The sequence below is a fragment of the Drechmeria coniospora genome, chromosome 01 (assembly GCF_001625195.1).
Source record: "Drechmeria coniospora strain ARSEF 6962 chromosome 01, whole genome shotgun sequence".
NCBI classification, from domain to species: domain Eukaryota; kingdom Fungi; phylum Ascomycota; class Sordariomycetes; order Hypocreales; family Ophiocordycipitaceae; genus Drechmeria; species Drechmeria coniospora.
Window position 1 is genome coordinate 9,692,858 of NC_054389.1, and position 14,981 is coordinate 9,707,838.

At 59.3% G+C, this 14,981-nt stretch overlaps 3 protein-coding genes across 3 annotated transcripts; 1 reads left to right on the forward strand and 2 right to left on the reverse strand.

Annotated features, from left to right (window-relative positions):
* Positions 1 to 1,580: 1,580 nt before the first annotated feature.
* DCS_02569 (heavy metal tolerance protein precursor) lies at positions 1,581 to 4,870 on the forward strand (the record flags this gene model as incomplete). Its single annotated transcript, XM_040799896.1, has 3 exons — positions 1,581 to 2,012; positions 2,098 to 4,358; positions 4,417 to 4,870. 3 exons carry the CDS (start codon positions 1,581 to 1,583, stop codon positions 4,868 to 4,870), a joined length of 3,147 nt encoding a protein of 1,048 aa, XP_040660779.1.
* Positions 4,871 to 6,947: 2,077 nt separating this feature from the next.
* DCS_02570 (putative longevity-assurance protein LAG1) lies at positions 6,948 to 8,348 on the reverse strand (the record flags this gene model as incomplete). The annotated part of the gene is made up of 1 exon (XM_040799897.1): positions 6,948 to 8,348. The coding sequence occupies one exon, from the start codon at positions 8,346 to 8,348 to the stop codon at positions 6,948 to 6,950; it is 1,401 nt and encodes a 466-aa protein (XP_040660780.1).
* A 1,732-nt stretch (positions 8,349 to 10,080) lies between these two features.
* DCS_02571 (pH signaling pathway protein) lies at positions 10,081 to 12,564 on the reverse strand (the record flags this gene model as incomplete). Its single annotated transcript, XM_040799898.1, has 1 exon — positions 10,081 to 12,564. One exon carries the CDS (start codon positions 12,562 to 12,564, stop codon positions 10,081 to 10,083), a length of 2,484 nt encoding a protein of 827 aa, XP_040660781.1.
* Between the last annotated feature and the right edge of the window lie 2,417 nt (positions 12,565 to 14,981).

Genomic DNA, 14,981 nt, shown 5'->3' on the forward strand with positions numbered 1-14,981 from the left:
GTCGCTTTGGAGCGGAAATGCCAATGAACGTCGTCGTCATCATCACCATTGGCGATGTGCCGCCGACCGAGCCCGTTACATCATCTGTTCTGCTGCCCGTGCTGTCGCTGTCTCAGTGCACCACCTTGGCTTGCTTGTTGGTTGTCTGTTGGTTGTCCGCATCTCAGACGGCCACGGCACGGGGCCCCTGACTCCCTCCTTGATGGGTGTTCGCTAGCGGCTGTCACGAGGAGCCAACGTCAGGTTCGCCTGTTGCCACCGAGGCCGCTGCCCGTCGTGTGTGCGTAGGTGTGCTGGAGACTGCAGTACCGCACACTTGCCTCTGCGCTGTGCAGGAAATCGACGCAAGTATATGTGTACATGTTAAACGCCGCCCAATGGATTGCACGAGCAGAGCACAAGTACATGCCAGGAGACCCCCTGTAGGCCGTTGCGCACCTCGACGCCTCCGTTGTTCACTTCTGAGTGGTATTACTCCGTACAACCTCGGTCGGTTCAATAACGCCGCCACAACCCAGAACAAACATACGAGTCGTCGTACCCTCCCATTGCCTCGTAGCTGTGCTGAGTTAGTAACACGTACAAGTACCTAGTAATAGCTAGTTCAGCCGGGGTTCAGCGGCGGCGGCGGGGTGGGGGGGGAGAGGAGGGGAGGGGGGAGGGGGAGGGGTGTGAATACTCCGTACCCAAGTTAGTACTTGGGTACTTGCTACCTAGTACTTACTAACCTTGGGACTCCGTACCTAAAGTGGTAGTAGCGCACAAGCGTGCTTGTGTGTGTGTGCATGTGTGTGTGCATGTGTGTGTGTGTGTGTGTGAAGAGTGGGCGCAGTGGCAGTGACATGGGACAACCAAACCCGGGATTTACGAGCTCCTACCTCACCAACACTTAGCAAATCGACGACGTGATCCAGAACTCCAACCGCGATTCTCCTACGACTCTTCGTCTGTCGTTTTCTCCCCTCCCTCCCCTCCTCCTCCTCCTACTCCTCCTCCTCCTCGTTCTCCTCCCCCCTCCTCCCCATACGCATCTCCGGTGACACCTCGTTCGCCTCATTCCACAGCCTCGTCGCCGATTCGCAGCCATCCGAACCTCTGCCATCGCCAGCTTCTACCAATTGCCACGGTAGGGCAATGGTTGGCTCAAGGTGATTGACTCGAATTGACTCTGCGTATGTCCTCCCTCTGTCTGCTTTGCTTGGTACACTGCCGTTGCTCTGCTCCTCTCCGTTCCCTCGCTCGGGCAATCGTGGCCCAAACCCGTCGTCAAATTCGGACGTGAATTCTGCTGCGCCGATGATGAGTGACGAGCTGTGTGCCGTGCACCGGTCACTGTTGCTCCTACTCACCGCGCGGTCTTGCCTCGATTCACAGCACTCCTTGCACAGCATCACCTTTCGCGGCACCTCCCCGTCTCTCGGGACCAACGGCTCCTTCCCCATAACTGTCATCTTCCCCTCCTCCCCTCCTCGACTCCTCCGCCTCCGGCGCCATCGCTGCTTCTGCCGTCGTTCAATCAATGCCTTCTGCTCTGTCAAACACGCGGCGCTGACACTTCCGACCTTGATTTCTAGTCTGCCATGGCGGCCGACGACGATATACCACCGCCAGACCGACGTGGCACCCACGGCGATCGCTCCGGCACCGTCGACCTCATCCTCCGCGAGACCCAGTACCTGTACGCACTGATACTTCTCATCAGCTTCGTAACCGGTGCCGCTTTCTACAGCGTCTACAACGCCAAGAAGCAGGAGGATGCTGTGAAGCCACTCGTCAAGGGACCGGGTGGGAAGCCACTTCCCATAACCAAACGCAAGAAACGCGACGATGGCGAGCGTAAAATCGGTCCTCGCTTCGGCAAAGCCGCCAAGAACGCCTTCCGCTACCTTGCATCGGTCGTTTGCCTGACGTACATCGCCAGTGGCGCTTTCATGTTCAACCACGCCTTTTACCACGAGGATCCGTACAGGTGGTCGAAGGAAGGTCTTCCTTGGGCTGGGGAGTGGAGTGTGGTGCGTTCATTCCTCGGCGGCAATGGAACGAGAATGCCACCGATTCTCCCGCTTCCACCCGCGGCTGCTAACGTACGCTTTACAGGTTCACGTCACCGGATCGGCCTTCTTCTACCTCTATATCCTTTTCTCGCTATTCGACTGGCGCAAAGGCCCCAACATCGTTCACTTGATCGTCTGGGTCATGGGCCTCGTCGGCGAGGTCGTCCTCGCCGCCGCCACCTTCATCGCCGCCGCGGACTGCCATTTTGCTCGTTCCATCCGAACCGAACATTGGACTGAAGGGAATGCGGAAGACGGCAGCTGCGTTGACCGTTGGACAAAGATCGACCTGACGCTGTACTTTGTCAGAATACTGCACATGGTCCTCCTCATCGCGCTCTTCTGCACAGCCTGGATGTTCAAGGCACGCCGAAACGCCGACAGCGCTGAAGAAGGCCATGCCGCCGTCGAGACGACGCCGCTGCTCAACGGGTCCACCACCCGTTTGTCCTATGAAACGCAAGACGATCATGCAAACTGCGAATCCAATGGCCAGAGCCAGGGCGCTCCGTTGGAACGCAGTGCCGGCAGCGGCAGTCGAGCGCAACGGCGCCGCAGCCAGTCCGCTTCAAACCCCGCCAGGTCCGCCGGCAGGAATGGCCAGGGAAAGGACGAACCGGCGGCGTTCTATCGCCCAGAGAAACTGCCCCAGAGGACCTGGTGGGAGTACCTGAGAGGGTACTCGCTCTTTTTCCCCTATTTATGGCCCAAGGACAACGTCGTTCTCAAGCTTCACGTGCTCGTGTGTTTCGGGTTGGTCATCCTCCAGCGCCTGGTCAACATGGCGGTGCCCTATCAGATCGGCCGCGTCGTCAAAAGGCTCGAGTACGCCATCAACGACGTCAAGCGAGGGGCACCGCTCACCACCGAGAACTTCCCCCTGCAAGACCTTCTACTGCTTGGCGCCCTTTGGATTCTCCAGGGCCAGTCTGGCCTGCTGGGCTCGTTGCGATCGTTGCTCTGGATCCCCGTCTCCCAGTACTCCTACCGCGGCCTGACGACGGCGGCATTCAACCATGTCCACTCCCTCAGCCTCGACTTCCACCTATCCAAACGCACCGGCGAGGTGCTCTCCGCGCTCAACAAGGGTTCTGCCATCAACCAATTTCTCGAGCAGGTGACGTTCCAGGTTGTCCCCATGCTCTTCGACCTGTTCTTGTCCATAACCGTCTTCTACGTCTATTTCGGCCCATTGTATGCCGAGATCAACCTCGTGGGCACGTGCTGGTACCTCTACATGACGATAAAGATGGCATCCACCCGGGCCGACCAAAGACGGGAGATGACGAATGCCGATCGCGACGAGGAGGCGATAAAGAACGATTCGATTTCGAGCTACGAAACCGTCAAATACTTCAACGCCGAAGAGTACGAGTCGAACCGATACCAGGACAAGGTCGGCGTCTTCCAAACAGCCGAGGCCAAGGTGCAGATTGGCATGGTCCTGATGAACATCTGCCAGACTCTGGTCTTCAACCTGGGCAGGATCATTGCCGCGTCGGTCTGCGGGTGGCAAGTCGCCGTCGGCGTCAGAGAGACCGGTGACTGGTTCACGGTTGTGTCCTACCTCACCCAGTTGCAGGGCCCACTGAACTTTTTCGGCACATTCTACCGAACGGTCCAGCAGGCCATGATTTCCGGCGAGCGGCTCCTCGAGCTGTTCAAGATTCAACCTACCGTCCTCGACACACCGCACGCGCAGCCGTTGGTGAACTACAGCGGACGCATTCGATGGAACAACGTTAGCTTTGCCTATGACCGGCGGAAGCCAGCTCTGCGCAACATCAGTTTCGAGTGCGCCCCCGGCACGACCACGGCTTTCGTCGGGGAGTCTGGCGGCGGCAAGTCGACCTTGTTCCGCCACATGTTCCGCTACTACGACTGCGAGGAAGGCAGCATTGAGCTCGATGGCAAGAATGTCAAGGATCTCACCATCAACTCCGTGAGGAAGCATATCGGCGTTGTACCCCAGGACACAACCCTTTTCAACGAGACTCTCATGTACAACCTGAAGTACGCCAACCCGGCCGCCACGGATAAGCAGGTGTACGAGGCTTGCATCGCCGCGAGCATCCATGATCGCATCATGTCCTTTCCGGACAAATACGACACTCAGGTCGGAGAGAGAGGCCTGCGACTGAGCGGAGGCGAGAAGCAGCGTGTCGCCATTGCCCGAACCATCCTCAAGGATCCACGAATCATCATGCTGGACGAGGCAACGTCGGCCTTGGACACCCACACGGAACAGGAGATTCAGGATAACGTGTGGAAGATAGGCGAAGGACGGACGTTACTTGTCATTGCGTAAGCCTCCACCGACCGAACGTGAGCCGGCCGATGGCGTTGCTGACGACTTCTACAGACACAGACTGTCCACAATCACACATGCTGACCAGATCATTGTTCTCCATGCCGGCGAGATTGTTGAAAAAGGCACTCACGAGGAGCTGCTTGCTGCCCAGGGTCGTTATGCCTCGATGTGGGAGAAGCAAATCAGGGCCGAACGGGCTCTGGGCAAGGCGAGAGAAGCTACCATCAAGGCGGCCAAGGCGATGAAGAGAGCCAACATGGGCGCCAAGAACGACGCGGCCGACGAGCACACGGACGATTACCACAACCTCGGGTCTTCTGGTACCCTGTCGGATAATGGCACGTCCAAGAGCAAAGGCGGCGAGGAGAGCTCGTCCTCGTCCTCGTCCTCGGACTCGTCGGCTGTGTCCTCGGACGTCGAGTCGACGCACGCAGAGGTTCGCCCGACAGAGCAGCACTCGGATGCCGCGACGCGCACAAGCGAAGGAGCGGGATTCCGACGATAGGGTGGTTGGCCCAACGTGCAGCGCATGATCCGATTCGGAAGATTCTGCGCCATGCACACCCGCCAGCTGATTCACATGCCTTACCACCAAAACCAAGGTGCCTGAACGCCATTGGACGAGCCGTTTGTCCAAAAGTTGGCCATCGTTTTCTGCACCTCCATTTACTTCACCACCTTTTCGGAGTTGACATATAACGGGTCAACTCACGCATTTCCCCTCATCACTTGACAAGAAAACGGAACGAATGATTTGACGTCTACCATGCACTTTTCATAATGGGGCCAGTTCGAGAAGAGCATTACATCGGCGTTTGAGGTGTGTTTTACTTTCCGTCGGGCGTTGGAACGATTGCCTTGGCCTCGTTTCCCCGACTAATAACCTACCTTGTCTCGGCTTGAGAAGACTTGTTCGTGAGAGAGCTTGGCCATTCGACCGAGCGGATGACAATCAGTGATACGGAACAGCCTTTGCTAATCCAGTTGCTCGTTCGTGTCGGGGATTGCCCGACTATGAACGCGACGATTGGCTGACGGTGCATTCCCTCGTCTACTGGACCTGACGCAGTCTCTTTCAAGTCATACTCGGTAATACTCGGATAATCACTCGAGAGAGACAGCCTGGTGATGTGTGTTTGTTTTCTTTTTATTCCATCGCATCATTCTTTTGTGTTTGTCGTCCCTCCTATCGGTCATGAAGCATGGGTTTCCATGAGTCGGTATTGGTAGACCAAAAGGGAAACTAATGATCGAAACGACGGAGGTGTGCTGCTCTACCGCCCTTTCAGAACCGTCTGATCGGTTCACCTGCACTGTCAGGAACAAAGCGGTCGAAGACGGAATGCATATCAACATGCATGCCGCGACGGGGAGTTGTGGAAAGGGCAGGCAGGCGGCACGGATATGGAATGGCATAGTCCACAGAGCGGAGTTTAGCGACTAGCATATACTCGTTTCCCCATGGAACCGCTATTGCTTTTTGGGGGAACCTTCATGAAATGCCACGCACGGGGTCAAGCAAAAGAGATCGATACTGAATGGGAGTTGCGCCTTTGTTCGCGTGGCTCGAGATTGCATGCTTCAGGGGGAGACTCTGTCATCAAGTTTCGGGTAGATAGACGCTGGACTCAGAGTTGTCTGCAGAGATGGCGAATGAAAATATGAGATCATGCAACATCGGCGAGATAGGAATAGGATTTGATGCAGGAATGATCATACAAAGACTATTCCACGCAATGATTCTTCTCCTACCGTCGTGCATCCTAGGGCAGCAACACGCACGCGCGCATGCATGCGCACGCACACCGTGATTGGGGGGGTCAGGACGAAACATGGTAGCACGTGAGGAGAAGCCAGACATCAAGCGCATGCTTTGCGGAATCGTCGTGCTGTCTTCATCAACGAAAGTGCAAAACATCCGAGTCGCACTCGGAAGCTGGACAGGAAGTACGGGCGTCTGCCGTCCCACGCCAATAATCGACACAGGGAAGGGGTTGACTGACGGTTGTGTTACCAAGTGACGGAGAATATATTAGCAATAGACATGAACGAATTATAATAATACAGCGACCGAGAGAGCAATGCGAGGCGCGCGAGGAACACAGGCCGCACGCAGAGCAACGATTTTCTCTCGTTCGGGCTTTCCCTGCCCTTCTGGGCCATTGTAATGAAGCATCACCACTTTCCCTTTCCAACAAACACTGACTTCGAGGTAGATTCGAAGGCGGGTGGAAAGCATCGGAAGCGCGTGCATGAGGATGCATGCTTCACTTCATTACTTTTCTTTCAGAAACACAACGCCGGGCTAGTGCTTGGAGTATCCGTCACAGGTTGCTTCCCCAACAGGGTTGGTGAGGGTTGAAATTTGGACTATGATTGCTGTTGTGATAGCTACTGCTGATGCTACTGCTGATGCTGCTGCTGCTGCTGCTGCTGCTTCCGATGATGATTTCGCTCAACGCCATGTATGCACGTATGTCGTGTGCCCCATGCTCGGGCTATCTGCCATGGACGTGTGGGTGGGAGTCAATTCATGTGACATGTGACATGTGACGAAACTAAATGACAAAAGCATTGTGGTGTCACTCTGCTGCCGGTGTTTTTCGTGGTTTTGGACCATCCAGTGTTGGACGTGGGCTCGTGTCTAATCGCGACTTGCCGTTGACTTCGGGCGCGGGAGCGGCCTTGCTCGGCTTTGGCTTCTCATCGACCTCGTCGTCGTCGTCGTCGGCCTCGTCCTCGGAGCGGTCGTCCTCGGCGGTGCTGTCCCTCACGAAGCGGTAGGCGATGCGGACGATGTAAAAGAGCCAGAACAGGTTGAGGGCTTGCAGGGAGCCGAGCAGAGCGGTGGTGATGTACTGGCTGATCCAACACTTGTACTGCTGGGCGGCCCAGTCGAGCTGGAAGGGGCCGACGGTGCGGAACTCGGTGAAGAGGGACCAGAGAATCTTGATGTTGATGTAGTGGCGGAGGTAGATCCAGACGCACATGAAGAGGAAGAAGTAGGGCCCGACAAGGGGGTGGTCGATGTAGTTGAGGACCTTGGAGGTGGCGAGGAAGAAGTCGCTGATGTCATGGGTAGTATAGACGGCGATGCCGATGTAGGTGAAGTGGAAGCTGTAGCTGAGGCCGATGAGAAAGAGGCTGACGATGTGGTGGCCGACGAGCTCCTTGAAGTCCTTCCGGGGCTTCTCCATGCCGAGGACGAGGACGATGGCCTGCTGGGCCCAGTAGGCGGCCTGGAAGAGGTAGTAGAACTTGATGGAGGCCTCGTGGGTGCGGTGGGGGAAGTCGGCGTACATGCCGTGCGTGTTGAAGTACCAGACGGGCGTGCGGCTCATGACGTACATGCCGGCGGGGCCGAGGAGGCCGAAGTAGAGGGCGGTGTAGAGCTGCTCCATGAAGCGGGCCTGCTTGGAGCGGCCGAGGCCGGTGCGGCGGGCGAGGGGCCGGAGGAGCTGCTGCATGATGAACTCGCGGGTGAAGGAGAGGACGACGATGTAGAAGGCGACGAAGGCGAGGTCCCAGGGACCCTTGCCGTACTGGACCGGCTGGGTGGGATCGAGGCGCGGGAGGCGGTAGGAGAGGAAGATGCACTTGTGGAACGGGTTCGACTCGGTCGGGTTGAGGGCGTAGCCGGTGAGGAAGAGGGCGAGGATGCAGGCGGGCAGGAGGAAGGTGTACTTGATCATCGTCTGGCGGACGCGGGAGAGGAGGCGACGGGCGCGACGCCGCTTGGAAGGCCGCTTGGACGGACGCGACGTCGGCCTCGTCGGGGAGGAGAGGCCATCGTGACGGCGGCCGTCGTCGAGGCTCGCGTCGAGGCTCGCGCTACTCGAGGCGAGGGCCGGCGCTCCCGTGTCTCCCGCGCGAATGTCGCCGCCGAGCCCGCTGCTCTTGCGACGGCGGCGACGGACCGCCTCGGCCTCGACGGCATGCAGCTGGTCGGCCGAGGTGCTGAGGAGGGGGAACGGCTCTGACATGTTTCGGCGTGCGTGTCGTGTGTGTACGTGTGGTGTGGGGTTGTATGCGGTGTCTGTGTGTGTCGGTCGTCCTCTGCGTATGTGGCTCGCCGCGCTCGCTCCGTTTGGCTTTCAAAAGGTCAACGTTGGGGGGTCAAGGTCTGTCGGTGACTGCTGTCCAACGCCCAACGTTTGACGTCCAAGGTCCAAGATTCAAGTCCGATGTCCAAGATCCAATGCCCAGAGTCCAGTGTCCGATGCCAATGTCGCGTCCAATGACCAATGTCTGGCGTCTTCAATTGCCGCGTCGTCGCGTATGGACGTTCGCGGCCCAAGCCTGTCGAGCAGCGTCTGTCGGCAACGGCACGCACGCGTAGAGGGAGACGAGAGCAGATAGACGGCTGGCTGGCGCGAGAACAAAGCAATACGGTCAGTCCGGGGGCTGAAGCAAGGCTGACGCCCACGGCCGGCTCGGCTGGTTGGTTGGCTCGTCCAACTGCTGGGCTATCGAACAGGCTGAGGCTGAGGCTCCGCGTGAGCAAAAGGACGATCTGGGGACGAATTTCGGGACGGCTTTCTTTCCCTTTGCTGTCGTCGTCGGGATGCACCGATTCGCAATGAGGCCGTCACTCGACGACCAGGGTTCGGGTCCTTGGAGGGCAGCGGGGATGTGAGGACGAAGAGCGGACGGGGAAGAAGGGGAAGGAGAGAAAATGAATGGCGAGAGAATGGCTAGACCGGTTTTGACATACTCTGAATATCCATATACGATGCAGCACTGCGTACTCCTACCGCTCCCAACGGTGCGCGAATGTGTAGGTGTGTACGAGTCGTAACAACGCGGTGACGAGGGACGGCATTAGTTTGGATTTGAATTAAATTAACCAAAATCACCCGCCCCACTTTCATCGACCATGAGGCCCTTAGGTGGGGGGCGCAGTGGGAGCGCTCAGTGGGAGCGCTTTTTGGTGGGTGCGCTTAGTGGGAGAGCTCAGTGGGAGCGTTCAGTGGGAACACTCCGGCCAGGTACCCGCGCGCTGTAAAGCACCGTACCTACAGCAGCACACCACCCACAAGTAATATTAGTAGGCACACGTGCTGTGTTAGGTACGGAGTACGCCGTACAGCACCGTCATATCACGTTGGCACGAAGCGCTCGGCAAGTGCATGAACCGGTGGTACCGAGTGCCTGAAACACCCTTACATTCTGGTGGTCCTACATGTTCAAGTACCAGCACCACCTGAAATACCCTTGTACTTTAGTATTACTTATGTCGGTCGGCACGCAACACCAGCAGCCAGCCACGGATGCATCGTGACATCAATGACATGCACCGACCGTGTGAGGTGGACTTGTTTACGATGACACGCTCCATATACTTTGTCGGTACCATGCAGTCGCCACCCAGGAGGTGTGAAGACGTAAATCGCGCGCGTGCATGGATGGTGCACAAAGTCATCGAAGCTCGCTCGAGCAGGGACGCGTCTTTGGAGTTAATCATGGCGGTTATGTAGTATATATATGGTACTGGTATATACTGGTGCTTGCATCAAAGTATGTGCCGCAGGTGTAGAGTACATGGCCGTTTTCAATCCAGAACTGCACGTCACGTGGATATATATATTCCCAACCAACAGCGACCAACCAACGCCACGCTCGAAATGCAGATTCCACGATGCACCCATCGACTCGGACACACGTCCGTCCGGCCAACAATCGGCGTTCACCTCGCCGCAACCCCAGTCCAGGCCGTCATCGTCGCCTTTCCAATTCCACCGGGAGAGGCTGAGAAGGAAGATCATTGTCTGAAGAAAGCGGGTCGCCTCCGCCGTCATGGGCGTCGTTGGCTTCCTCATCCTCTTCCTCATCCTCTTCCCCCTCATCACCGTCATCGTCGTCGTTGTCGTCGTCGTCGTTGTCATCGTCGTCGTCGTCGTCGTCGTCGTCGTCGTCGTCGTCGCTCTCAAACGTCAGGACCCGCCTCCGCACACCGGGCCAGAGCGGTGGGTTCGTCGACAGCAGCGGCCCATCGTCGGCGAGCGATAGCGTGCCGTCAGGTCGTCCCGGCTGCGTCGCGTCGTCCCGGCCATCTTGCCTCGACAAGCTTCCGTTGGTCGGACGGCGGCCGTTGCTCGCGTCGGACATTCCCGAGCCCTGCAGCTCCTCCTCCTCCAGCACCTGCTGCAACGCGGCGCCTCGCCGGGGCGGCGGGGGGATGTACTGCGTAGGGAGGTGGACGGTATCCGCCGTCGGCCGCAGCTTCTCGCGAATCTTGTCCGCCTGGTTCGCGGCGAACATTTCGAACCTCGATCGGATGTCCCACCTTCCAGAGGCAGACGCGGCCGCGGCGCCGGTGCCGGCCCTCGTCCCGGAGTCGGAGCCGGACGAGTCGGTTCGGCGCGGCGACTTCATCTCCCGCGCCTGCACCTCGGCCTCGGGCTTGTCCTCGGACCCCCGTTGGGCGAGGCGCCATCGGCTCGAGCGCAGAGGGACGCCGGCGTTGGCCTCGAGGTCCGTCGACGTGTCGGGCGTCGGCAGCTGCGTCGGCAGCTCGGCGGCGTGCCGCATCGCCGCCTCGTCCTCGCTCGCGCGGCGGCTTTGCGAGAGGCTATCGTCGCGTGCGAGATCCTCGCCGACGTGCTGGGCCGGAAACGGATCCGGCGTCCTCGTCGTCGCGTCGGACGCGGCCTGGTATCGGACCGCGTACACGGTGCTCGCGACGCTCGGCGTGTCGGTTCGGCTCACGGGCGTCGCGACGGGCGGCGGGCGCGTCGGCCACAGCGGGGGGCGCAGGATGCCCGTGGCGGGCGGCGGCGGCTGCTGCGTCGTCGGGCGACCCGAGCCGTGCGCGTCGGCGGCGCGGGCGTGCCGCCTGCCGGTGGCGACCGACGAGCTCGGCCATGCAGCGCCGGGAAGGATGCCGCGCGGGCGATGGTGGCCCGCGTGGGCGGGCGCGTCGTGCACGTGGGCGTCGTGGACGCCGCCGCCGCCGTGGTCGTCGTCGTCCTTGCGCGACTTTCGATGGCGGAGCCAGGGGAACTCGGACGCGTTGACCTCGAGCGTCTCGTCGCCGTCAAAGACCTCGCGGCCGAGGATGCCGTCCTTCTTCTCCTCGCGCTCGAGGGCCTCTATCCGCTCCACCCACTCCCAGACGATGACGCTCGCGGCGGCGGCGCCGACCCAGCGGACGTAGTCGCCCCAGCCGGTGAACTCGGGCTTCGAGATGTCCATGATGAAGAAGACGACGGGGATGAGGACGGCGACGAGGGAGATGATGGCGAGCAGCGGCATGTTCTTCATGAGCGGGTGGTAGAAGGCGTACCGCTTCTTCATGAGGGCGTAGTAGACGACCCAGGCGGCGTAGAGGACGCCGAGCAGGAGCTGGAAGAGGTAGGCGAGGGCGGGGATCGGGTGGTTGAAGTTGGCCACCATCGGGTTCGGGTTCGCGTTGGGGTCCTTGAAGCTGTTGAGGGCGCTGAAGATGAGGTCGAGGGTGATGAGGCCGAAGGCGGCCCACTTGATGATGACCTTTTCCCGGTGGCGGGGGAAGAGGCGGATGAGCGTCTGGGCCTGGGCGAGCCAGAGGAAGGTGTTGGAGATGACGCGGATGACGCGGAGCTCCATGCTGCCCATGACGGACGTCTGGAGCACCTTTGAGTTCTGGACGCCCCACTGGTACTGCCGCTGGGCGACCTGGAAGGTGTCGTGGGTGGCGATGGTGAGCGAGACGGCGACGGTCAGCGTCGCCACCTTCTGCAGCCAGGGGCGGCCGCCGATGTTGTCGCCGCCCGAGGCGCCGCGGGTGAAGCCGCCGCGGCGGCCGAGGTAGATGACGCCGCCGTCGAGGAAGGATCGGGGGGTGATGAAGAGCATGATGAGGAGCATGTAGGCCGTCACCGTCGTCGCCGCGAGCGCGTAGCAGATGGGAAAGGTGGACGAGTAGAAGGGGTCGCGGAAGTCGGAGACGCGGGCGGCCTGGTTCGGGCTGGCGCCGTGAAGGCCCGTGCTCGTCCCCGTGCTCGTCCCCGTCGCGCCGTCGGGCGTCGGGAGGGCGGCGCCGAGCCGGGACATGACGGTCGGGCAGGGCACCTCGTAGACGATGGCCTTGGCGAGGGCGACCGAGGCCGAGGCGGGGCCGCCGGCGATGGTGAGGAGACCGGTGGCGGCGGTGATGGTCGTCGAGCAGAGCGTCGCGGCCGCCTTGACCGTGGCCGAGGCCGGCGTGAGCGTCTCCATCGCGGGGCTGCGTCCGGCCGCGGAGGCCAGGGGAGTCGGTCGGTCGGTCGGTCGGTCGGTCGGCTCCGGCGGACACGAGAGGGTGGCAGGGAGGGCGGGAGCGGGTGCCTGCTAGACGAGCGCCATGGGAGTCACCTTGGACTGCGCTGGTTCGTCCCCGCGGCGGGCGAGTCTGCTTGATCGGCTGGGCAGGCAGGCCCTGGCCTCTGTCGTCGTCGGCCACGCCACTCCGGGGCGTTGATGGACACGAAGGGCCGAGGACGAGGGCGAGGAAGGACGATGTTCCGAGTCGACGGGCGCCGCTGGGCGATGGGAACGAATGGATTGACGCAAATGGGAATCGGTCGGCACGCCCGCTTTTGTTCAGGGGCGAGGGAGGCGAGGGAGACGCAGGTCGTTGGAAAGCTGGCGCCGCGTCGCCCAAGGGCCGGCCAAGGGGGGAGGGATGTACGACGAGGTTTGCTGCTATTTCCGACAAACGCCGGGGTAGGTCGAGGAAGCGTCGGACGCGTCGCGGCGTCGTGGAATGGCAGCCTCTATGGCTGTTGCTGCCTGGACGGTCGGTCGTCTCCGTCGTCGTCGTCGTCGTCGTCGATCGGTGGCCAAGGTCGAGCGAGAAGGCTCTGTTGCGTCGGACGAGTCGGTGGTGGTGACGGTGATGGTGTTGGCGGTGCTTTAGGTGGTGGTGCTTTAGGTCTTGTCCGCAGGCTTGCATCCACAAGCAACGTTCTCGTTAGATGTGGGAAACGGGAAAACGGCTGATGGCGGGGGAGTGGCTTCTGCGCCGGCCTAGCATTGGTCGGCACGGCACTGGCGAGGTGGGCCGGCGCGGGTGACTGGTTGGATCTAAGACAGTACGGTGCCATTCGGCCAAGAAGGGACACTGTGCACGTCTCGAACCGTGCTTACGGGTATGGCACGACATGCAAGTGTGTACAGTGCTTGTACAAGCAGGTACTCTGTACTCCGTACTCCCTACACCTACTCTGCTGTAAGTAGTTGTACATAAGTACTACCGTACAGTACACGTAAGTACAGTACTTGATCACTTACTGTTAGTACTTGCACACCTACCTGTACTCCATAATACGTAAGCTCAGTGGTATACTTGTTTCGTACCCCGTGCTCCGTACTTATGTGTGCATGTACGGAGTACTGTACAAGTATTTCTTGTAGGTGCGAGGGATGTACAACTACCTAGTACGGAGTAGAAGCACACCTACTCCCTAAGTAAGTACATGTACATGGATTACGGAGTACATCCCATTTACGACATACTGTGCATGTACGTGTACACAGAGTGCATGTGCATGCATTAGTTGCTTCTTCGGGGTGATGCTGACAACCGTTGCATCGTTTGGCATTCACTCGCTCGCACACTCACTCACTCACTCACTCATTCACTCACCCACTCACTCACCTCGTTTACCCCTTGCCCCATGTTCTCTTCTTCACCTGATGCATGGCAAAAACGACGTGTGCGTCCCTGCCGCTCTGTCGTACGCGTCTTCGTCCTCTTGGTGATCAAAGATTTTGGTCGCCGCTCGGGATTGGACGCGCAGCCAGCCACTCAAAGGTCCACAGCCGCATTCCCCCACGTGGCCTGGTTCGTGACGCAAGGCTTGACTGTTACGCTTGTACCAGGTACATGTCCATGGCCCGTGAATGCGCATTCGCGCCGCCAGTTCCTTGCCAGCCTTGGTACCGGGAACCTATGTGCCCCTGCTTCCATTACCTATGGGCTGGTAGCTTTCGCCATCTCGACTAGGAATACGCCAAAGTTCTTGCACCTTCTTGGCAGGTAGTTGGAACTGCAGATGTACTCTGAATTGTACTCTGCACTGTACTCTGTACTGCACTCTCTACCTTAGTACCTAGTACTGTACTGCACTCTGTACTGTTCTCCGTAATTACTGTAAGTAAGTACTCCGTAAAAGGTGTACGTGTACGTTTACAGTACAAATAAAACAGCACAGTGGCTCCGCATACTGTACAAGTACGAGCACAGCCAGTCACTCACTGTACGTGCAACTACATCAAGAATACTGCGAACGGAGCTCCGCATACAAGACCGCAATCAAATATTCCAGGCGTATCCAAGCCAAAGACTCGAGACGCAAATCACACTGTGTTTTGCTGTCATATGCCGTGCAACGGTGCATGTGGCGAGCCCACCACCCACAAAACGTTCTCTCTCACGCGGGCTTACATTACAGCATGCTGCCCGCATATGCAGACGTGCGATCCTCCGTACACCGTACTCCGTGCTGTGTGACATGCATTTCCGTCTGCATGTATTCCGTACGAGGACAACGATGCCAAGTGACACGCCCCGTGGCCTTACTCGCAGACGTGCACGTTCTGCCAAGACGTCGATGCTTGGCAAAGCTTACTTGGCCTCGCGCATGCTACCAGCG